Raw genomic sequence first — 21,088 nt, forward strand, 5'->3', positions numbered from 1 at the left:
TTGTTGCAGGTTTGTGTGCCCTACCGAAATCACTGCCTTCTCTGACCGTTACGATGAGTTTGCGGCGCTGAACACCGAGGTGGTTTCCGCTCTGCATTGAACCTCGATCTTGTGGTTGCACCAAAAGACACAACTGTGGAATGGAACCTGAACTCTCCCCCTGGCCTGTTCCTGCTTTTTCAGGTTCTGGGTGTCTCCATCGACTCCCAATTCTCCCACCTGGCCTGGATCCAGACCGGTGAGTCTCTGTGTTGTCGTTTTGGAGCCGTGCCCTAGCTCTGTGCGGCACAAAGGTTGGTGCAAGCCTGTGCCTGGGTGTTGTTTGCCTCTCCACTGAATGCAGATCGCAAGCAGGGTGGCGTGGGCGACCTCAAGTACCCGCTGGTGGCCGACTTGAAGCGCGAGATCAGCGAGGCCTACGGCGTGCTGGCGCCCGATGGCGTGGCGCTGCGCGGCCTCTTCATCATCGACCGCGAGGGCATTGTGCAGCACAGCACCATCAACAATCTGGCCTTCGGGCGCAACGTGGACGAGACGCTGCGCGTGCTGCAGGTGTGTGTGCTTTGTCTTGGGCTGCTATCTCCTCCCTGACGTTTCTCCGTTGAGAAGGTCTGACGCGTCGAGAACTGGTGCCTTTGCCCGGAATGCAGGCGCTGCAGTATGTGCAGGCCCACCCCGACGAGGTGTGCCCTGCTGGCTGGAAGCCTGGTGAGTTAAAAGCAGTCGCAGGGTTGTGTGGTTTGAGCACCTGGTTGCGGGCGTTCCGTCATGGGTTGAAGCATTGCCCGTGCACAGGACACTTTCACCCAATTTTCTTGTACCAACATTCTTTTCCCGGATGCAGGCGCGGCCACCATGAAGCCGGACCCAACCGGCAGCAAGGTGAGGGTTCTTGAAGCTGACTGCTGCCTCAATCTTGTGGCTGCGTGCCTTCCGCCCCTGCTAGCCGACACAACCAATCCTGCCCCCTTTGCTTTCTGCAGGAATACTTTGCTGCCATTTAAATTGCTGGGCAACTCGAGCATGCAACAAAATATGTCACACCTTCCCGTTCAGCAGCACTTGATCGTTTCATTGCCTCCATTGCGGCGTGTAAGCAAGGTTTGAAGGGAGAGCAAGGGACGCAATTTAGTGAAACCAAATCAGTAATCCAGGCCCTCGTCAAAGCGGCACACACATTCGAAGCTATTGCCCCCAAAAAGCGTCTCCGCCAAGTGCTGGTTCTTGATCATCGACAGCTTCAGTGCGTCGCATTTGAACAGTGCACCCCAATTTGTGTGCACACTGCGGCCCATGCCCTCGATCACAACTGCACGTGAGGACAGGACAGCGAGCTTCCATCAATGGTTTTCATCAACAGATGACACATATCTGGCGAGCGCTTCATGCTCTCGCAGCTACGAGCTTACCCAGATCGGTGCCTGCAGCTGCGTCTGCCACCTCGCTGCTGACTCGCCGCAGGTCCAAGCACGGGCTGCCATGGCCGCTGGCCACGATGAACAGCCTGCAGAAAGGGTAGCCGCGTAGGCACCAGAAATCACTGGCACCAACGCTGTGTGGTGCATGGAATGCCAATCATGCAAGGGTAGAGGATGCTCAGAAATACACGGTCTGGGGGTGGCATGTCCAATCATGAGACATCAGGATGGCACCAGCAGCCCACAGCCTTCGCACCTGGGATCGCGCCAGGGTGATGGATACGATTCTCCCCACGGTCCCTTGCACACACACCCTCGCCCTGCGGGGGATCGCCGCCGCTGCTGGGCTGCAAGCTGCTGCTCACCCCGCGCAAATCTACCCGTGGCTTCCCTGCCTTTGCCGTTGCTGGTGGCTGGCTCCTCAGGGGCGACATTACCACCCTGCGCCGACCTGAGGGCAGGGCGCCCTGTCGATATCATGCCTGCAGCTGCCACTGCTGCTGGCGAAGAAAAGTCCTGAAGAGATGCTGCCTCCAAGGCTGTGCTGGCTCGTTCTAGTGCTCCACTGCTGCTGCTGGACGCCTGATCTGCACGTGTGCCCGATACTCCCGGGTGCTGCAAGTGTGAACATGGTGGCAGTGGAGGCTTGCGCGGCGGCGAGCTCACGGCTGAGGGCCCAGCTGTGCTAGGCGATTGCATTGGAGACAACGCCTCTGCCAGTGAAGAACCATCGGGCAAAGGTGGGCCCAGCAGCGTGCTGCCACTGATGGGCATGCCTCGTCGTGGTGCTGGCGAGAAAGCAAACCCTGCATGCATGCAACAAGCTTACATGTTACATGAGCAGCCCTGCATACATGTATGGGGATGGCATCCAGGAGGATAGTCCAGATCCAAGACGTGCCTGTGGCGCTGCGGGCTGCTGGCAGCTCCTCTTGAATCGTCAATTGGCTCGGACTGCCTGCGACAACATGGAAACATAGAGCCTTCAGTTCAGCACACCTCGCCAGCATAACAAAACATTAAGCTGAGCAGGCAATCAGCGGTGCTTCTCCCAACAATGCATATTTGCGTTTCTTCTGCCACTGCCCTCACTCATGGTAGAAGTCACATCTGGACTGGGGGCGCGGTTTGGATTTATATACCCTGCATGCCACAATGGACATCACATGGAAGGGCAGATCAGGATCTGCAACGCCCGGCAGTGTTGTCAATGCATGCGCCACCATGCTGAGCCTGAGCAGACTGGGCCAGCAAAAACGAGCCAAGGCGGCGCTTGCACGAGCCTGGTACAGGGGGCACCCGGCCGCCATTTGCTGCCTCAGCAGTTACTGCTGCATCGCGAGCTGCACGGATGATGGGACATGCCTCCGCTGCCTTGGCAACAACCTGCAGAGGCGCCAGTGTAAATCGCTCGCCAAAATACAGCACAATAATGACCTCGCAACGCTAGCTTAGAACTCACACTTCGCAACTCGCCCGCCGTGATGTCGTTGATAGCCGGCAGCGAGTTGGCAACCAGCACAACCTGGGGCAGGCAGGCAGCAATGTGAAAACCGCAGTTCTCAGCGCTCCTCAGTAGATTTTCCAAGCGGAGCCACATCAAGCAGGTAACCCACCTCAGCACCCATCCGTAGCAGCTCCCGTGCAAATGGCAGCATGCCAAGCACCACATCCGCACCCGCATTGTCCACAAACATCATCACGCGCTGGTAGGGGCTGACAACCGTGCCTGCAAGCCATTAAAAGGCATTGGTTCACCGTTAACGGCTTGGCTCCACCTTGGTCGAAGTGCACTTTGACCCACTGACGCCGTTAACAGGCATCGATTGCAAGCTGTTAACAGGCATCGGTTGCCGATATGACCGCAGGTCAACAACTAATGTAAATTGTGGGTGCTGTGACGGCTGTTGACACCTCACCCTCTCCAGCTACGTTCAAAGTGGTCTTGCTGAACCAAACCTGCGATATCAACGTCAAAAATATGTGTGTATTGTGTGGGGGACAACTGCTAGAGAACAGCTGGCAGACTGTTGATGCTTGCCTCTGCAAACTCATCAAAGTCGTCCACTCTCCATGGTCGCTGGCTGAGCTTGGTGCGGGCCTACAATGGGCAGCGGCACCACGGCAACACGAATCACCCTTCATGAAACTTAAAAACTAGCTGGGGGCTGTCATAATGCAGGTGCCGCATAGTGTTTGCGTCAGAAGGCAACCTCTCTGTACATCTCCAGGATGGTGGCATTAAGATACAAATCCACACAAGCCTTGGCGCCCCAGTCGAAGATATTGGCAGCTAGCACGCCCTGCAATGGCGATCAAATCGTTTCAGCAGACTGAGACCCAGCCACAAGGACACTCAGTGAATGCGCTCCTACTTGCCTGCACGAGTGCAAGCAGGCGCTGCGGCGGCGGCATCTGGTCCAGCTCTGCCAGCAGGTCAGGCAGCACCTCCAGGGCTGCGCTGTTCTCACGCTCCTTGTCCTTCCTGCACATGCCAAGGCATGAGGTTTAATTGCATCGTGCCAGAAAATTCACCCGCTGGCCATCTGGGCAGTGGAATCAAACTGTCCACTGCTCCAGCATCCGAGCAGACAGAAGACTCGGGCACCTTATGATTGACACACAGAGCTGAGACAACAACCCAAGCTGCTTGCCTATAAACGTCTGCAAAACCAAACTCGCGCAAGCACTCCTCGCGCAGTTCAAACAAGTCTGCCAGGCCCAGCTGTCCGTACGCGCCAGGCTTGCTCCTGTTCGGTGTCAGTGTGCAGCCAGGTGGAGATTAAGCAATCACGTGGAAGAAGAAGAGGAAACAAACTAGATGAAGACAACAAGGTTTCAGACCAAGACCGCACCTGAGACGAGTGAGGTGCAGGTCCAGCGCCCGCCCAAAGGCTGCCGCCCGGCGCTGCGCCTCGGAGGTACTGCCCTCACTTGTTGCCGCCTTCTCCACCACTTGTGGTATCTGCTCCTGCAAAACAGTTGATTGAAACGATGGATGAAGCCGGGACCACATGCAACATTCAAATCACCGGTCCATCCAAGGCTCAGCTTGCCTGTAGAATGCCTATCCAATATGCCATTTCCACTGCATCATTGTTGATGTCGATCGTGGAAGGGTTGTAAGCCTGCAAGCTCAAGTGGTCCATTTGATGGGTGGGCAGTAAAAAATTTCGGAGTGGGAGTGACCCAAGCCGAGCCAAACACAGAGCACATAAGCAGCTGCGCTCACCTCAACTGCTTCGGCCAGCAGCGGGAAAGGCTCAGAAGATGGGGTAAAGTGCAGCACCCCAACATGGAAGTTGATGCGTTGCTGCTGCCGCTGGGCTGCTGCCGCCGCCGCTGCTGCAAGTGCATCGGAAACGTCTGCAGAGGCAGTCGCACGCCGCACTTGCTGGCGCTGCTGCTCCACCGCCCTGCACGGTTCAGCGGCAAAAGAGCACCAATGATCAAGTACCATGATCAAACAGGCCACGCATCTCAGCAGGATGCCCCACTTACCGTTCATGCTCAGCTTTGGCTGCCTCTGAGGCAGGGCGCCCAACCGCCACGAACTTCTCCACCCAGTTGATCTTGTCAGGCAGACCTGCATGTAACAGTAGCCAAAATAAAGCTGAGCCGGCAAAGAGGCGCTGCATACAGGACCCAAACATCACTGCAATGGCTGCCCGGGGCGCACCTGTGATGGCAGGGCCCCGCACCTCGCCACCCATGACGGGTGCGCCCATGCTAAAGCGCTCCACAAAGCGAGCCCGCACCTGCAGATAGACTGGGCAGTTTCACATGGCTCTTCCATGCGCAGCTTGACCGTGCTATTCGCCATGCCACAAGTTGACGAGCAAACTTACCTTGTGCGCATCCTTTGCGCCCGTGCCTTGAAGCGTCTGCAGCGCCTGTACTTTCATAAATGCGCCCACTGCAAAATGTACAATACCAAGATGTGTGCTAGCAAGGAGGAACAGATCCGCCTTGGCTGCTGCACGCGACAAGCAAACCTGCTCCCAGGAACCCCTCATGCCGAAGAAACATGGCCGCCATTTCTCCCTGCAGACATCAATGACATGCCAAGGTGGGACGCCGTGTATCGCCGAACTAGCGGCAAACTGGTCACGCACCTTGCTCCAGAAGCGGATTGCAAAGCTGATGGTCTCCATTGTGTAGGGGTGCCCGCGAATGAAGAATCCACCAAAGAATATGCGGCTCAAATTGTACCTGCATTGCACCAATGTCTCTGCCCTCCGCGCGCGTGCTGCAACAAACGCAAATCAATTTCAACCAAGATGATGGGCCACTTCACACCTCTTGGCGTTGAGATATGCCAGCTGTCCAATGTTGTAGCTGATCATGCGACACAGCGACTGAACCACGTCAGCGGAGTTGTATTGCTCCAGCTCCTGCAAACTTACGACAAAGGCAGACTGTAGCTCAAGAGAAACTTACAACTGCTGCTTGATTCAGCATCCACCAATCCAGAATTGTACCTGGTGCTGATTGATGACCTTGCCAAAGCTGCTAGCAATTGTGTTGGCTGCAGCATTTTGGAAAGATGGTCAGTGCAAGCAGCTATACGCTTGACCCCCGGCCATCGCCACGCACAGCACAACACATTTGGCTCACCCGACAGGCCAATGCCTGTGTAGTCCCTGCCGCCATATATGTCTCCCACCAGCATGTCCACCTGCAAAGCACAACACACACCGGAACATTGGCAAGGTGTGTGTGCGCGCGCGTGCGTTACAAAGAGGGGACTCCATGCACAGGCATTCGTGTCCAGTTGCGCTCACATTGCTATTGTCTCCCTGACTGCTGAGGGACAGAATGTCGTCAAAATTGTCCATCCCAGTCAGCAACTTGCAGAGGCCCCAAAATGTGCCACCACCAATGTTGGTGCCTGCAGACCCACAATTGCCAGAGCGTTGAATCAAAAACATAAATCTAGTATATATGAGTAATGCAGTCATTCGACCTGCCTCGACTGCAATTCGTGCAAGAAGGCAGCCGTGCAGCACACCTGACACGCGCTGGAACTTGCTCTCCCCATCCACCCGCACCATGCTCACGCCACTGCCAATGTTAACAAGCAGGTACGGGTAGTGCTCTACAACGCATGAACAGGAGTACCAGTTGGAGGGGAGCATGGCAACGGGAGGGTCATGCATACCAAGGCAGCTGTTCTGTGCTGTGAACGCCTCTTACACGCACCCGCTGTGGGCAAGTCGACAAACTGCAGCTGCCCATTCTCGTACTGGAAGGCCTCGTGGCGCACTGCACGGCAACAATGCCTGATCTGAGAGAGTGCCGTTGTGGAAGCCATGAGGTTCAACAACACGACTGCGCACCAGCGTTCAAGAAGAAGTTGCAGCCTTCCACCATGCACGCCATCTCGTCTTCGCCCTCAATGATGAGGCCGAGGCGTTCCTTGAACAGCTGTGCAAGCAGGGCAGAAGGACAATGAGGCTCTGGCAACCAGAGCAAAACCAAAGAACAAACCAGCCCCACCTCTGCAAACTTGTACGCCCCACCGCCTGTCGCTTTCACACGCATCTTGATGCCGCTGCCATCGTTGCTGCGGTGCAGACCTACAGGGCAGGCAACGCAAGTGGGGTGCACGACAGCAGATCGAATCAAGATGAGCAAGAATCCAAGGGGTTGCAACTAACAGAGGCAGCAATCGCACCCTTCGCCTCGATGAAAGCGATGCACTCCTCCACCTTTGCAGTCTCAAATTTTACAAAGTGGAGCTTGCCTGCAGCAGGAGGTGGCGGCGGATGTGAAACACGTGCGGGCCAGAAGAATGCGGCGGCTGTGCTGGCGCACCTCCCCTGGCCGGCCGCCCAGCTGCGCCATGGACGCTGCAGCTCTGCACGTCCGCGGCATGCAGCCGCTCCTCGTCGTCGTCCATCCTAAAGTAGATGAGCTTAATCAGGGAGCCACCTGCCATGGCCAAAATACAGCATGGTGATACAACTGAGGAAGAGCGAAAGTGGCCTTCAAGCCGAAAGTGGCCTTCAATGATCTGCCAGCAGAAAAGCGCACCAATGTCCAAGGCGATGTGCGACACGTAGTCGCTCTGGTGCGGCAGCACGATGCAGGGTGCATCCTTCTTGCTGATGGTGGTGCCTCCTGCGTGGGTCAGGAACGGAACCATTGAAGCACGGCAACACGTGGTGACCGAGCAGCGGCGGCAAGCAGGCGGCACGCCGGGCAGCACACCTCCATCTGGCGCCAGGTGAGCCTCCTGGCTGATTGCGGCATCCGTGAGGTCCAGGTGCGAGGTGGGCTGATGCATGGGGCCATGCACGATGGCCTCCTCCTCGTCCGCCATCGCCCAGCACGTGCCCTTGTGTGCGCGGTCGGCCCGCCCGCGAGGTGGCGGCGGGCGATGCAGTGGGTGCCAGAAGACGTCCCCCTCCTCTCGGCCGTCTTCTGGCGAGGGTTTCGGCTGTTCCTGCGTGCCCGTGACCTGCCTGGGCCACTACACGCGCGGGACAGGGAGGACAGCAGAGTCCCGCAACCGAAGGGGCAGCTGGGGACACGATTTCAGATTGCGACGATTTCAGAGTACGTGCCGGCATGACATCCGACCTCTGAACGCGCAACGCCAGCGCGCCCGCGCGGCACTGTACTGCAGGAGTTGCCTGAACTCGTATGCAGCTCCGGCGTGTACAAACCTCTCGCAGTCGCCAAACCATAGTCGCAAGCCACTCAGCGAGGCCGCCATGGCAGGTAGGGGGGACGGGGCACTGGCTCAGGCCCAACTGCACTCAGCAGCCCCGACCTCTCGCTGGGCTCACACGCCGCCGCCCGCACAGACTGCTGTGCTGCAGGGAAGCCGTGGGAGCGCAGCCGGCCCGGGCAGGGCACGAGCAGCCCGGCTGACGGCCTGCCCAAGCCATGGGAGCGGCCGGCAGGTGCGCTGGCTGCGCCTGCAGGCTGGGAGCGGCCGGCGGCGAGCGGCGAAATTGCGCCGCCGCTGGTTTGCCACTCATATCTGTGGCTCTATCCCCGCCCGCCTGCGCAGGCGCACCCACACAGACTGTGACGCCCGCGGCAGCCACCACCAGCGCACTAGCGGCCGTCACCAGCGGGAGCGGTGGCGGGGCGGCGCAGGCCCCGCCACGCCCCTGGGAGCACCAGGGCGGCGCGGTCACCAGTGCTGCGAGCACCAGCTACGGTGCAGGCTACGGCAGCGGCTACGGCACCTCTTTATACAACAGGTGCGCCAAGCATCTTTCACCGACTCTGCTCAATGCACTCGCTGCCGCCCACCAGAATTGTGAACATACGTGCCCGCACTGGCAAGTGTGCTGCGTTGCCTGGATGCAGGCCGCAGACTGCGTACGGTGGGGGCATGTACGGTGGCGGCTATGGAGGCAGCATGTATGGCAGCTATGGCAGCGGAATGTATGGGGGCGGCGGCTTTGGCGGCGGCATGTATGGTCGACCCGCCATGTATGGTGGAGGCGGCATGTATGGCAGTGGAATGTACGGCGGCTACGGCGGCGGTGGAATGTACGGGCCGGGAATGATGGGTGAGTTGGCTGTCAAAGTGTGCATGGCAAAAGGGCTGCGGTGAGCCCAAGGAGTGCACATCTAATACCGCCTCCCGACCTCTTGCACACTTGTCGCACACTGCAGGCCCCTACGATCCCAACGACCCCAATGCCCCTCCGCAGCCGCCCTCGGCCTGGCAGGCCATGCTCCATGCCATTTCAGGTGGGACAGGCACAGCTGGGGAGAAGTCGCAGCCGACCAGTGTTGTGCAGGCTTGGAATGGCTTGGCAGGTTGGCCCACACACCTTGCCCACCACACACCTTGCCCCGATGCGAGCATGCCATCGCTGCAGGGGTGGTCCACTTTTTTGGGCGCTTGTCTTTCTTGGTAGACGAGAATGCACACGCGGTGCACTTCTTCATCTCTGCGCTGCTGCAGCTGCTAGACAGGTGTGCGGCCAATGGTCAAATGGCACAAAGTTTGGCGCAAATGGCGGCACTCACTGCTGCGCTGATTCCATCGGGCGCAGGTTTGGCTCGCTATATGGAGAGCTGGCACGCTTCGTTCTTCGTTTGCTGGGCTTCAAGCCTCGGGACAAGAAGACTGCGGGTGCAGCAAGTGTGGCACTGCAAGAGCAGCAGCAACAACCTCCAGTGTCAGCCTTGGGGAGACCTGCAGCCAAGCCACATGGCCTGCCGGGCCTGCCTGCTGCGATGCCTTCCTCTTCCCGCGCAACTGCTGCAGCACTTGGTGGTGCCAGCGGGCAGTGGGAGAGCCTGTGGTCCAAATGAGGAGGCTGACACGACGCTTGTAACATCATATGTTGTTGTATGCAAGCTGTCTCTCCCTGCCGCAATGTCAGCGAGAAGTTACACAGCAATTACTGTAGCGAAAAAGGAAGGAAATTCAGCATCTCGGGATTCTCGTCAGCTGAGCCTCTCTACCTCAGAAGATGGAGACAGGCAGGCTCACGCCGTTCGAGCAGAAGTTGTTCGCCCACTGCAAGAAGGGAGAGAGAAATTGTGTTAGTTGCATCGAGCACACCAACACCACAAGGCAGGCTAACACCAAAAGCCCAAAAGTTACCGAAAACCCTATGCAAACTTACCGGGTCCGCAAGATGATCTGCGGCAGGGCAATAGGAGCATGGGTAAGAATGAGGGAGGGGTTGGCAATCCCTCACAGTCGATAACGGTCATCGTGCCTGCCAGGCAACATTAAGCCAAGACCAGGCACCCACCAGCCAGGTTGTCCAGCGGCCCCTTGCCAGTGGCGGCATGCTGGGCCAGGAAGCCAAGGAAAGCCATCATGGCGAGGCGGCCGTTGCGGATCTCCCGCCACTTGAAGTCGTCCATGGACTCCTTGCTGCTGTTGCTGCACCCAGAGTAATGGCGGGGCCGCGGGCACACGAACAACAGTGAGCTTGGGGCTGGAGTTAGTGAGTAATGAAGTGCGAACAATCCAAGCCGGTGGCCCCACCACTCACCCGAGGCCCAGGGGGTTGAAGGGGCCGCCAGGGTAACCACTCACGCCAGAGCCCTTGAAGGCGCTCTCAAAGCCCTGAACGCAAGCAGGCAGGCAGCTTGGCGTCGATAAATGCTGGTGCTGCGGCTTGGAAGCATAGTGCGCTGCCACCGCTTTCCAGGCACGACACCACCACCGCCTTGGTGAGTGCTCACCAGGAAGCTGCCCGCCTCCGCCTGGCTGCCGGGCTTCTTGATGTCCTCCCAGCGCTTGATCTCTGCGGTGAGGCGCAAGGCGTGGCGTTGGTGTTGGTGGCGGGCATGTGACTGCAGCAAGCAACTCTGTGCGAACAGTCACCGACATGCAACATGCAAAAGCGGATGGCTCACCAACAAAGTTGAACAGGAAAAACTGGACCATGAGCAGCGAGGCGAAGGGGATGGCGTTCTCGCTCTCAGCATACACCTTGCCCGCATCCGCCCAGTCGGGCACGTTCAGCAGGCCCACACGGGTCAGCTCCTGTGGGAAACAGCAGCAGGCTTGGGCGCGGAGTCAGCGATGGGTTATGGTCGTGTGCCCCCAGCCGGGCGATTTCGACGCCTGCCCACCGCCAAAGCAAGCTGTGCCGCTGTCCTGCTGCAACGTGCTGCTGTTTTGCAGCGCAAGGTTTCGCACCGCGGGGAAGATGATGCCGGCCACGCCAAGCATGGCCCAGCGGCCATTCTGCAGCTCAGCGTTGCGATACCTGCACAGCGACAGCAGCACGACCTTGATGATGCTGTCTCCCCTGGCATGGAGCTGGCTTCCACAGCGTGCCCTGGGTGAGGCGTGCATGCGCGCTTGGCTGCCTCAGTTCACTCTCACCAGTCCAGCGCCTCCTTGTTCACGCCCAGGTTCAGGGGGTCTGCAGGGCAGGACGTCGAGCAGGATGCTGTCAATGCATCCAACCATCGAGCAGCCTGCCATGGCATGCCCAGCTGATTGCTGCCTGTGCCACGTGGCTCACCAAAGCCGAAGTCGCCGGGCAGGGTGCCGTCCAGGTGGGCGGGCGGCGTGACGCCGGGCTGCCACAGGGGGCGGGAGGCGGCATACACCACCACCGCGGACCGGCGGGCCTGCACAATCCCAGCGGCACCGGCAGGAGGGTCGAGGGTTGACACTCTCGCTAAGAGGAAGGACGCAAGGAGCAAAGGGCCTCCCGCGCCGATGGCGGCACCCTCCACCAAGACTGGTTCCCAGTCGGGTGCAAAAAATACCGCCCGCTGGCTCCCCACACTGCCGTCAGGTCACCCGGCTGCCAGAAAGGCGGGGGCTTGGGGGAAAGGGGCAGCCCACCTGCACGCGGGAGGAGGTCCGGCCGAGGGCAACCCGGGTGGGGGCGAGGGAGGCCTGCATCCTGGTCCGATGAGGTCGGGGAGGGCAAATCGAACGAGGATGAGACAGCCTGGCCCTCGGGAGGGCGTGATTCGGCACCCATCGCGAACCCCACACACGCACGCCAGGGTCCGCTCATCCGACATTCGAGCTCGCTTGCCCCTTGGGGCGATTTGCCATTCATTACTCGCAAGCCGCTGGTCCGATCACGGGCCAGCCGCGCCGCGGAGGTTCACCGCCACTCCCTCTTCTTCAGATCAATTATCCCACCTAACCTTTTGCTTGGCTCTCCCCCTCAGGAATTCATGCTCTGTAGCCCGGGAGGTGCGTTGAACTGTGCAGTATGCCGGTGGCGGGAGTTGGCAGCGGCGACGGCGCCGCAAGGCTCGCGGCGAGTGACGACAAGTGAGCGCAGCAGTGGACAGTCTGCAGCAGGTCGAGCAGGGCTGCATGTGGCGGGGTATTGTCTTTTAGAGACTGTGTGCTGCGTGTGGGGTGGGCCACAGTATCCGTCATGTGACGGTGGGTGGCATGTGCACTACACTGTTCGGTATCACAATCGAACACAATAGAACACAATGTCTTGTCCAGAGTATTGGAAGAGTGTATAATTTGGCCGGCACACCGTGCAGAGTTGACTAAGCACACACGCAAGTGAGACCGCGGCCGCCGTGGCGGTGCCGGCTGTACATAGGTACAACTCATCGGCAGCCAATCCTGGGTGTCCGAAACATTTGTTAGTGCCTACAGCTCGTCCGGCCCGGGAAGAGCTCTGGAGCCGCTGCTCTGAGCCATATGAGGCCCCCCGAGGGGGCCGCTTCCTCAGCCTTTACTTACACACACTGCACGCTACACAGTCCAGCTCGCCATCAGCAGCTAGCACAACCCTTGCGAGACGGCCGCAGCTTGCAGACGCCACGGCACCCCAGGCGGCAGCAGCGAGCTCCACCACTCTCCTCTGCGGCTGGTTATGCAGGTAGGTGGTTGACTCCTGTATGGTTGAACGGAGGGAGCTCGCCATTAAGTGTAGTAGGCACCACCGCTCGCTGCCGGCGCGGAGCCAGAGGCGCCGCCTTGCAGGGGCAACGTTGCCGGCTGCAGCACGACTGGGCTTCACCCTTGAGCTGCAGGCAGCAGCTATGGTGGGGGCAGCAGCAGCAGCAGCGTACCCCGCAGCACCGTAAAGGTGTACGAGGCGGCCAAGCAGGACAGCGGCAAGCGCATCGTGGCCGAGACGGTGGTGCAGGCGCCCGTGGACGTGGTGTGGCGGGTACTCACCAACTACGAGCGGCTGGCCGACTTTGTGCCCAACCTGGAGAGCTGCGAGCGGCTGCCCAGCCCTCGCACCGGCCGGGTGGGCTTCTGGCACGTGCATTTTTTGTTGATGGTCACTATAATTGACAACAGATCATAGATAGCAGATCATTAAACACACCTTTCACGCCCTCGCTTCTGCAGGTGTGGATCCGGCAGCGGGGGTGCAGCCAGGGCGTACTGTGGCGTCTGGAGGCGGAAGCGGTGATCGCGGTTGAGGAGGTGGGCTGCTGCGCTGCTGTCCTGCCGGGCTGCCATTACTTGCATTGCGCTTGGCTGCAGGCATCAAGGCCGTAAGTCGTGGCCCATGCCTATGAGCTTGTTGCATCGTGCATCATATCCAAGGATGGAACTTCCCAGCAGCAGCAAGGCCACTGTTCGCTGCAGGTTCGGCTGCCGCTGGGCCGGCGAGAAGCGCGGTTCAACATGGTCGATGGCGATTTCAAGGTTGGCCAAAGGCCTGCCTGTTATGGATTTGGATAGCCATTGCCTGCCTGACAGCTGGGCGATGGCGCGCCAGCAGCTCTTGCGTCCTGAACGCGTGCCCGAGTGCAGGAGATGAGCGGGCGCTGGGTGGTGGAGCCGGACCCTAGCAGTGCAGTGGGCATGGCCACGTTGCTGCGGTTTGACATCACCGTGCAGGTGTGCAACAGTGCATGCCTAAGCACACACCCATTTTAGTGGTGTATCCCTAATACCCACGCTCAATTGTTTGTCACTTCTTTTCCTGCTGCAGCCCAAGATCTCTCTGCCCAGCTCTGTCGTCAGTTACGTGGTGCGAGCGGGCCTGCCCGCAAACATACAGGCAGTGTCGCGCAGGGCAGAGGAGGTGCGCCATGCTGCGTGCTCTCCGTTTGCCCCCAAGGGACACCACTGTCATTCAGTCGGGCTGCAGCGTTACAGACTATGGCCAAAGATGTCGAGCACGGGAAGGGGCTTGTGTTTTGCTTGCAGATAGCTGCCACCAAGCTGCGAGCATCTGGCCTGGCTCGGTGGGCAGGTATCGAGGACGACCCACCAATTCCAGTGCAGCTGCCACCACCAGAAGTGGGAAGGCTGTCCTGGGAGCAGGAGGTCGCAGAGGAGCAGGCCGCGCGTTGTGCTGCAGCAGCAGTGGACGAGGCTTCTAGACAGCGGCGGCAGGCAGAGGGCAGGGATGACACGCTCCCCAGCAAGGGCCCCTTTTGGCGCCTGACCGGCAGCACGTTTCCTGAGGCTGCCCCTCTGACTGCGGATCGACAGCGACAGCAGCAGGGGGCGGGGCCTGCCGATCCGCAGCCGCAGCAGGAGGAGCAGACGTTACGGCCGCTGCAGCTGCAACAGCAGGCCGACCCGCAGTCTCTGTACCTCGGGGTTGTGTCTGTGCCGTTGCCACCCGCAGGCAACCGCAGCACCATGCAGCCTGAGACGCAGGACGAGCTCAACCAGCGACAGGAGGTGAAGGAGCAGTTGCAGGCAGCATACCCAGCCTTTGGGCTGAGGCGGGCAGACAGCCGCGCCAGCAGCAACGGGTCCAGCACTGTCAGCCCCACCTCCAACGCGCTGCCTGTGCCAACTGGCCTGGGGAGCAGTGGCAGCAGCCGTGCTGTGCCTGCTGGAGCTGCCGAGGTCCACCTGCGCCGGTTGGACACCTTTGACATGCTGCACCGGCGAGCCGTGGCCGCTATCACCATAGATGCCTCTCCAGAGGTGTGCTCGCCGGCAGCAATGCGGTGATTTGTCGTGATGGGATGTCGGACGTTGCTGCTGTTCGCTGGATGACCTGACGGTTGTGCGTGTTTTGTTCTTCCCTGCCATCTAGGCTGTGTGGGATGTGCTGACAGACTATAATCGGCTGGCGGAGTTCATACCCAACCTGGCAGTTAGCCAGCGCATTGCGCTGCCTAGCAACGCGCCCGCCAACATTATCCGCATACGGCAGGCACGGAGGCAGGGATGCTGGAGCCTGTCAGCATGACACATCCGCATCCGCTGACTGACCCAAGTGTGGTGTGCAGGTTGGTTACAAGCGGATGCTCTACATGTGCCTGCATGCTGAGAGTGTGCTGGACCTCATCGAGAAGCCGCAGGGGTGAGTTGGTTAGAGGCTCACGGATGGGGCGCTAGCAGGACGCACATGCCTGGCCCGAGTTGTCGCAACCCGGCAGAGTCCTGTTGTCTGCAGCGAGATCCAGTTTCGCCAGGTGGCAGGCGACTTTGAGCGGTTCCAGGGCAAGTGGATGCTTCAAGGGCTGCCATTATCTGGCAACAGCAGCAGCACCACCAGCGATGCGGAGGTGAGGCCTGCATCTCTACGTGGTGGGGGCCTCGGTTCTTCCATAGCTGTGCAGCACCTATGCACCTGCCACAGCTTATTTGCACGCGCATCTGTCCCTTTTGCCATAATTGCCACTGAGTTTTCCTCTTCATGGTTTGCAGCCTTCTGCTTCACAGACCCAGCTCAAGTATGCTGTGGAGATTGTCATTCCTCGTTCGACCCGCATGCTGGGAGTGCTGGAACCGCTTCTGGAGCGCACCGTCTTCGAGGATGTGCCCTCCAACCTCGCCGCCATCAAGCAGCGCGTGGAAAGCTTGCAGGTAGACCTTTGCGGGGCAGCTGCCATGCTATTCCTGGTGTGCACGTACAATTGTATTGCGACTTGTGTCTGTCTTGCTTCCCAATCTCGCAGGCCGAGCGCGACATTCGGCGGCTTGAAGAGGCGGGAGAGAGCGCTGCTGCCACAGCGCTGCGACGTAAAGTGGAACGGCCCTCCTTATCAGGCAAGTCTTGTCGTGGGAAGCTTTGGTCCTGCTTGGTGCACAATGCGGTGCTCCCAGCCGCGGTAGCGTCCTATTAAGCAACGGTGAGATGTACCTTTGTATTTGTCGTTGTGGGGGATGCAGACATGGTGGATGACTTTGCTGTCTTGGTGGCGGAGTTGGAGCGCTGCTTTGGCACCAATGGGGTGCTGCCGACTCGCAGCGAGCTTCGCGAGATGAACAGGTGTGCATCGCCTTGTGGTGCTGGTGCATGCTGGAGCTGCAGAGATCTTGGTTGGCTGCATTTCGTCTACCAAATTGTGTGCAAGTGCAGAAGCGACTTGGAAAAGGCCATCAGTGCTCATGGTGGTCCCACCGTAGTGGCACAGCAGTTGGGATGGAAGCTGAAGGCCAAGGGCAGGTGAAAGGCAGTGTTGCTGCGTTGAACCCAGCTGTCTATGTGCTGCTTGGGCGCTGCTGAGGGGTAGATATTGCACTGCAATTTGCAGGCGGCCCAAGGGCTACTGGGATTCTCCAGAAAATGTGAGGGCCGAGCTGGACGAATTCATTGAGGAGCAGGGCCTTCCCCCGGGTGGGTGCAGTAGCAAGTCGTTCATGCAGTCAGCGCTCCATGGTAATCGATATGCCATGCGTCTGGTTGGGCGGAAATGCCGGCTGCCTTACCTGGCATTCTCACCCGTTCTGGAGGCCTTATGCCCGCAAAAGATGACTTTGTACGGGGCAGGGCGGTATGACATTGCGCGAGCTGTGGAGCGCTGGGGAGGGCTGTACGAGGTGAGCATTGTCAAGTGAAGAAGACGAGTGACAATGTGCGGCTTGGGGCATCTCGGCCCGTTGAAGCTCTCATCTTTTGCTGCTGTAGCTTGCCGGCGAGCTGGGATATGCTGTGACTGGCAGCCGCAAGCCTGGCTTTAGCGAGTGGCAGGAGCACATCAGCGAGCTGGCTGCAAGCACAGGGCTAAGTGGCAGGGAGGTGAGTAGAAAGCAAACATCAGGCACCTATCTGGGTGGCCACATTCCCGGCATTTTTTTGGCAGACACCACCGGCCTCGCCACCGCGCTGTCTGCACGCTCGCGCCGGCCCCCACCCCACCCCCCTCATACACACACACCCCTAGGAGCTCCTCTGCTGCCGACCCCCTGTTGCAGGGCCTGTTTGAGCTGGCCTCCAAGACATATGCAGCACGGCGCAGCATGCAGGGCAGCGTGGATGGTGGGGAGGACATGGCACTGGCCGACATCCTCACGGCTGATGCTGTTGGAGCGAGGGCCGCCAGTGCCAACAGCAAGGCCTCCGCTGAGAATGGCGCCATCGTCGGCAGGAGCAGCAGCAGCGCTAAGGGCGCTGGCACTGGCAAAGCGAAGACCAAACCAGCCACCACCACTACAAAGCGCAATCGCGTTGCTCCCAACATACGAGAGGAAATAGATGCCTGGTAGTGGCAGGAGGCTCACGAGAGTCAGTCGCAGGAATTGGCAACACCTTATCATTTCATCCCTGGCATTTCATTTCATTCACTGTGCTCCGGTGCTAACACCTTTGTACCATGCTAAATTACAATTAGGCGAGAAAGGGCGGTGGGTCATTGACGGAGGGGCTGCCCATGTTCATCTTCTAGCTGACGCAGTGCTGATGACGAGAAGGTGTAGCGCCTGCTCAGCACGCGCCCAAGCCGGTGTTGCATGGCAGCTTCATCTCTTGCCAGCGTGAAGCTGGTGCCCAGCAGCAACAAGCCGCATGGTATCCAGCCCGCAGTGCTGAGGTTGAAAGCTGCAACGCGGCCCAGCCGCTGAATAAAGAATGCCACAAACACGGGGCCCAGGCCTGAAAGGGTGGCAACGTGGGGAGAGGCAACCCAGGCATCAGGAAACAGCAGTGTGCAGGCATTCCTGAGAGTGTGCCCCGCGCACCCTTGCCAACGTCATCCAGCATGGTCTGCAGCGCCAGTGCCGTGCCCCGCGTTTCTGGTTCGTTGACATTCAATATCATAGCACTGCCCAGCATAGGGATGGGTCATTTTGGAGTCTATTCAGTGAATAGAACATCAACACGTGCATTGAAAGGGCGCGCCACAAGCGATGCCAGCCTACCGCATGTTTGGCCCCACTGTGCCACTCAGCGCGCCCGTCAGCATCGCCATGATGATGGTCAGCGGCATAGCAGAGGCAACGTCCGATAGAAGAGCATACATGGGTAAAACCCCCAAAATAGTGCAAGTGCCTGCAGCGGGAAGTTAAGTCCATTCAGCCCAACAATGGGGGGGGGGGGGCAATTTGTGTTGGCCCCCCAAACAAAGCCATTTGGCAGACGGCCCGGGGCGCTTACCGATAAACGCGGGCATGCTCCACTTCTGGCGGTTGTAGAGCCATTGACCCAAACATCCGCCCCCCACCACCCCCACTCCACCGCCAATCCCTAGGACGAGCAGCACCAGCGTGGCCTGCTGCACAGTCAGGCCCTTGTCCTGGGACATGAAGTCATTCAGAAACACGAGGATCATGCCCCAAGGAAGGCAACCAAACAGGCCCTGCAAGAGCAATACGGCACCTGGGTCAGCTTTGATCAGGTTCACCGAAGCAAAGCCACAACCCAACAGCCCCTGGCCACTGCGCGCCTGCAAAATCACCAGCACGTTGGTCTTGATGAGAAGGAGCCGACCCAGCTTTCTCCACGTCATCTGCTCGCTGTATGCAAAGTCTTCAGGGTGGTCCTGCAATGGGATGAGGAGCAGTCTTGAGTGCAAGAAGTAGGCATGATGCGCTGGTTCTTTCGGCCTACCTGAAAGTGCTCCTGCAGCGCAGCCTCGGTGCCACCACGCAGGGGCTCTCGGCAAGTGAGCAGCATCACGCAGGACACTGCACACATTGGTGGAAGTGCTGGTTCAGACTTTCTGGCCAGGAGAGCCAGCAAGCCAAGAGCAAAAAAACACAGCTGGGCAGTTGCGCATCAACATGGTTGCGTGGGGATGGTACCTGCTACCGCGGGCAGTGACACGATGAGAAAGGGCCACCTCCACCCAGCTGCAGGGCCTGCAGCTCAATTGGAATGTACAAGCCCCGTTCATGCACAGAACACATTGCAGTCTGGGCCAGCAGTGCGCTCGATGCGCACCTACAAAGCCGGCGATGCCCTGGCCCAGCGCCAGGCCGACACCTGTGCTGAGCTGCACGATGCTGCTGACTCCAGCGCGACGGGAGGGGGGAAAGAGATCACCCAAAAGTGAAAATACAACCCTGCGGGGCGGGAGGGCATAGAGGGGGTATGTGAGATGGGCGGCCAAAGCGCCCCTCAGCACATGGCTCGGGGCTGCGGGCCCTCCACATGCAGCCTGCCCCTGGCCTCACGCACGGCAAGGCGCCCCCCAGCGCAATGCCCGTCAACAGCCGCAACGTGAACAGCTGCCAGTATCTTGTAACCACGATCGTCAAAATGGTAGGGGCCTCGCCTGCGGCAGTGGACAGCCAATACAATGGACATCCAGGCTAATGCAAGCTGGCTCCACATCCACAGGCGCACCCAGCATAACTGCCGCAAAGAGCAGCCTGCACCGGTTGACCCTGTCGCTCAGCCAGCCAAACAGGAGCGCCGCTGGAGCCCCAACTCCAAAGAAGGCGGCCGCTATAAAACCTCCCAGCAGCCGGTCTCGCTGCTGATCATCGAAGCCAAAGTCTTCAGCAATTGCAGTCAAATTGGGCGCCAACAGATTCTGGTCGGCATACAACAGTGCAGCCGTTGCTGTGAAGAGCGCAGTCATGTAGATTTTCTCTTGGGGTGAGAGGCTGCCTGGCAGAACTGCTGCACGAGCCGGCAACAGCGCAACCGATTCGGTTGCCGACTCTGGTGCCAGGCTCCCGCCGTCTGCCTGTTTGTGAAGCGGGGTGCGGCCATTGTCCACGCTTTGCACGTCTAACGCATGCCAGGGGCTGCTCGGCCTGTTGCCTGCAGGCGGCGGTGCCTCGTCGGCGGCGGGTGGCAGCGGGGCAGCCCCCACTGCCGCTGTTGAAGGCTCCTGCTGCTGCTGGCTGCCATCCGAGCTCGCCTCGGCTCGTGCTTGAGAGCGAGACTTCATTGGAAAGACTCTATGCTGTTGCTACCGCGCAGACCATGGCCTTGTGGGCACTGTGTACACTGTATCAGATGAGAACAGACACGCAACACAAACCAGCGAGGCAGGTGTACTGCTGCAGGATTTCTGACCTCAAATCAGTTCAAGTTCACAGCTCCCCGCCACCAAACATATTCAGCTCTGTGGAAACTGCTCCATCCTGCTCCTCGGCTCCGAAAACAGGACCAACTCACGAGCAGCAGCACGGAACTGCAGCTATCCCGCTGCAGGAGAACTCACCGGTTCTTTCTGTTGTTGTTTCCCACTACCCGCACACCACCACCACCTACTCCAGCAGCGGAGATCGCCTCCTCCCCGCCGCCGCCTGCTGCCGCCACAGTCGCCCGCCGGATGAGCTGCCCCACCAACGACGAATGCAGCGGCAACAGCTGCACCGGCCCAATGGCAGCTGGGAGTGACCCAGCTTCGACAGCACCCGCTGCTGTGCCCTCCATGACGACCATGCCCGGAGCCGCCCCCTGCCTCCTGACCCAGCTACGGTTGTCTGTCAGTGCCGAGCTGGCCAAGGGCTGCAGCGAGCAGCGGCTGCTGCATGCATGCAACGAGGCGGTTGCAGAGCGGTGCCAGCAACTGGGCGGCGGTGCAGCGGCAGCCACACGCCAGCTGGAAGAGCTGTGGCAGCAGCACGGGAAACAGGTGGCACCACAGCTGCGGGCGCTGGGCATGCTGGAGGCGCAGGTTTGCGAGTCCATTGTGCGGGCGCATGTAGGGCGATGCGGGCTGGAGGCTGGTGGCTGATGCTGCAACCTCCCGCCTTCTTTGCAGACTGAGCAGCTAGAGGAGCTGGTGGCGCAGCTGGACGCCATCTGCAGGCGACTGCAGGTTAAGATTGCCAGTGGAGAAGGCCGTTGACGTTGGGTGGCTGGGTGTGTGGCGCCAGCTAGGCTTGGCTGGCTGGCTGACTGGCTGGGCCATTCTTCTTCTTCTTTTTCTGCCTCCCTCCCCACTACCCCAGTCATCGGAACCAGTGTGCTGCTGGGGGGGGGGGGGGGGGGGGGGGAAAAGAAGAAGAAGAAGGGCCCGGGCGGGGGGGCGGGCGGGCAGGCCTGGGGGGGGCCACCCACCGGGGCACCCAAGGTCAAGGGCTTTTCCAACGGGCAATCTTAACCGGGGGGGGCTCGCGGATGGCGTCAGGT

The 21,088-nt window shown here is 59.7% G+C and overlaps 6 protein-coding genes across 6 annotated transcripts in view; 3 read left to right on the plus strand and 3 right to left on the minus strand.

Moving 5' to 3' along the window:
- Nucleotides 1-369: 369 nt before the first annotated feature.
- Nucleotides 370-7,566, minus strand: CHLNCDRAFT_34679 (hypothetical protein; the record flags this gene model as incomplete). Its single annotated transcript, XM_005849741.1, has 27 exons — nucleotides 370-1,309; nucleotides 1,410-1,504; nucleotides 2,698-2,804; nucleotides 2,881-2,943; nucleotides 3,035-3,147; nucleotides 3,447-3,519; nucleotides 3,632-3,721; nucleotides 3,804-3,890; nucleotides 4,060-4,168; nucleotides 4,274-4,389; nucleotides 4,508-4,546; nucleotides 4,651-4,812; nucleotides 4,964-5,004; nucleotides 5,098-5,176; nucleotides 5,379-5,462; nucleotides 5,534-5,630; nucleotides 5,718-5,812; nucleotides 5,900-5,946; nucleotides 6,036-6,096; nucleotides 6,203-6,309; nucleotides 6,430-6,516; nucleotides 6,621-6,683; nucleotides 6,758-6,845; nucleotides 6,918-6,997; nucleotides 7,096-7,164; nucleotides 7,236-7,352; nucleotides 7,455-7,566. The coding sequence occupies 27 exons, from the start codon at nucleotides 7,564-7,566 to the stop codon at nucleotides 1,143-1,145; spliced, it is 2,448 nt and encodes an 815-aa protein (XP_005849803.1). The 3' UTR covers nucleotides 370-1,142.
- Nucleotides 7,567-8,137: 571 nt separating this feature from the next.
- CHLNCDRAFT_142910 (hypothetical protein) lies at nucleotides 8,138-9,704 on the plus strand (the record flags this gene model as incomplete). The annotated part of the gene is made up of 8 exons (XM_005849477.1): nucleotides 8,138-8,144; nucleotides 8,246-8,329; nucleotides 8,440-8,635; nucleotides 8,745-8,950; nucleotides 9,057-9,134; nucleotides 9,266-9,362; nucleotides 9,443-9,522; nucleotides 9,658-9,704. The coding sequence occupies 8 exons, from the start codon at nucleotides 8,138-8,140 to the stop codon at nucleotides 9,702-9,704; spliced, it is 795 nt and encodes a 264-aa protein (XP_005849539.1).
- A 66-nt stretch (nucleotides 9,705-9,770) lies between these two features.
- CHLNCDRAFT_59626 (hypothetical protein) lies at nucleotides 9,771-11,808 on the minus strand. Its single transcript, XM_005849742.1, has 10 exons — nucleotides 11,713-11,808; nucleotides 11,384-11,492; nucleotides 11,242-11,281; nucleotides 11,053-11,122; nucleotides 10,767-10,896; nucleotides 10,593-10,654; nucleotides 10,400-10,473; nucleotides 10,154-10,287; nucleotides 10,022-10,038; nucleotides 9,771-9,912 (listed from the first exon to the last, which is right to left on the minus strand). Exons 1-10 carry the CDS (start codon nucleotides 11,770-11,772, stop codon nucleotides 9,859-9,861), a joined length of 750 nt encoding a protein of 249 aa, XP_005849804.1. The 5' UTR covers nucleotides 11,773-11,808; the 3' UTR covers nucleotides 9,771-9,858.
- A 691-nt stretch (nucleotides 11,809-12,499) lies between these two features.
- On the plus strand, nucleotides 12,500-17,393 carry CHLNCDRAFT_57236 (hypothetical protein). The gene is made up of 16 exons (XM_005849478.1): nucleotides 12,500-12,727; nucleotides 12,882-13,105; nucleotides 13,210-13,287; nucleotides 13,453-13,512; nucleotides 13,621-13,707; nucleotides 13,802-13,894; nucleotides 14,020-14,754; nucleotides 14,867-14,986; nucleotides 15,063-15,136; nucleotides 15,230-15,341; nucleotides 15,484-15,642; nucleotides 15,735-15,798; nucleotides 15,949-16,048; nucleotides 16,314-16,599; nucleotides 16,688-16,798; nucleotides 16,975-17,393. The coding sequence occupies exons 1-16, from the start codon at nucleotides 12,547-12,549 to the stop codon at nucleotides 17,263-17,265; spliced, it is 2,775 nt and encodes a 924-aa protein (XP_005849540.1). The 5' UTR covers nucleotides 12,500-12,546; the 3' UTR covers nucleotides 17,266-17,393.
- Nucleotides 17,394-17,912: 519 nt separating this feature from the next.
- On the minus strand, nucleotides 17,913-19,580 carry CHLNCDRAFT_142913 (hypothetical protein; the record flags this gene model as incomplete). The annotated part of the gene is made up of 6 exons (XM_005849743.1): nucleotides 17,913-18,046; nucleotides 18,152-18,353; nucleotides 18,453-18,536; nucleotides 18,605-18,681; nucleotides 18,938-19,006; nucleotides 19,343-19,580. 6 exons carry the CDS (start codon nucleotides 19,578-19,580, stop codon nucleotides 17,913-17,915), a joined length of 804 nt encoding a protein of 267 aa, XP_005849805.1.
- An 804-nt stretch (nucleotides 19,581-20,384) lies between these two features.
- Nucleotides 20,385-21,088, plus strand: part of CHLNCDRAFT_142914 (hypothetical protein) — a gene marked incomplete at both ends in the record, with an annotated part of 1,830 nt that continues 1,126 nt past the window's right edge. Inside the window, 2 exons of the mRNA XM_005849479.1 lie at nucleotides 20,385-20,630; nucleotides 20,718-20,787. Coding sequence (XP_005849541.1) covers nucleotides 20,385-20,630; nucleotides 20,718-20,787 — 316 coding nt within the window. The remainder of the gene's footprint in view (nucleotides 20,631-20,717; nucleotides 20,788-21,088) is intronic.

Source organism: Chlorella variabilis, assembly GCF_000147415.1.
Source record: "Chlorella variabilis unplaced genomic scaffold CHLNCscaffold_5, whole genome shotgun sequence".
NCBI classification, from domain to species: domain Eukaryota; kingdom Viridiplantae; phylum Chlorophyta; class Trebouxiophyceae; order Chlorellales; family Chlorellaceae; genus Chlorella; species Chlorella variabilis.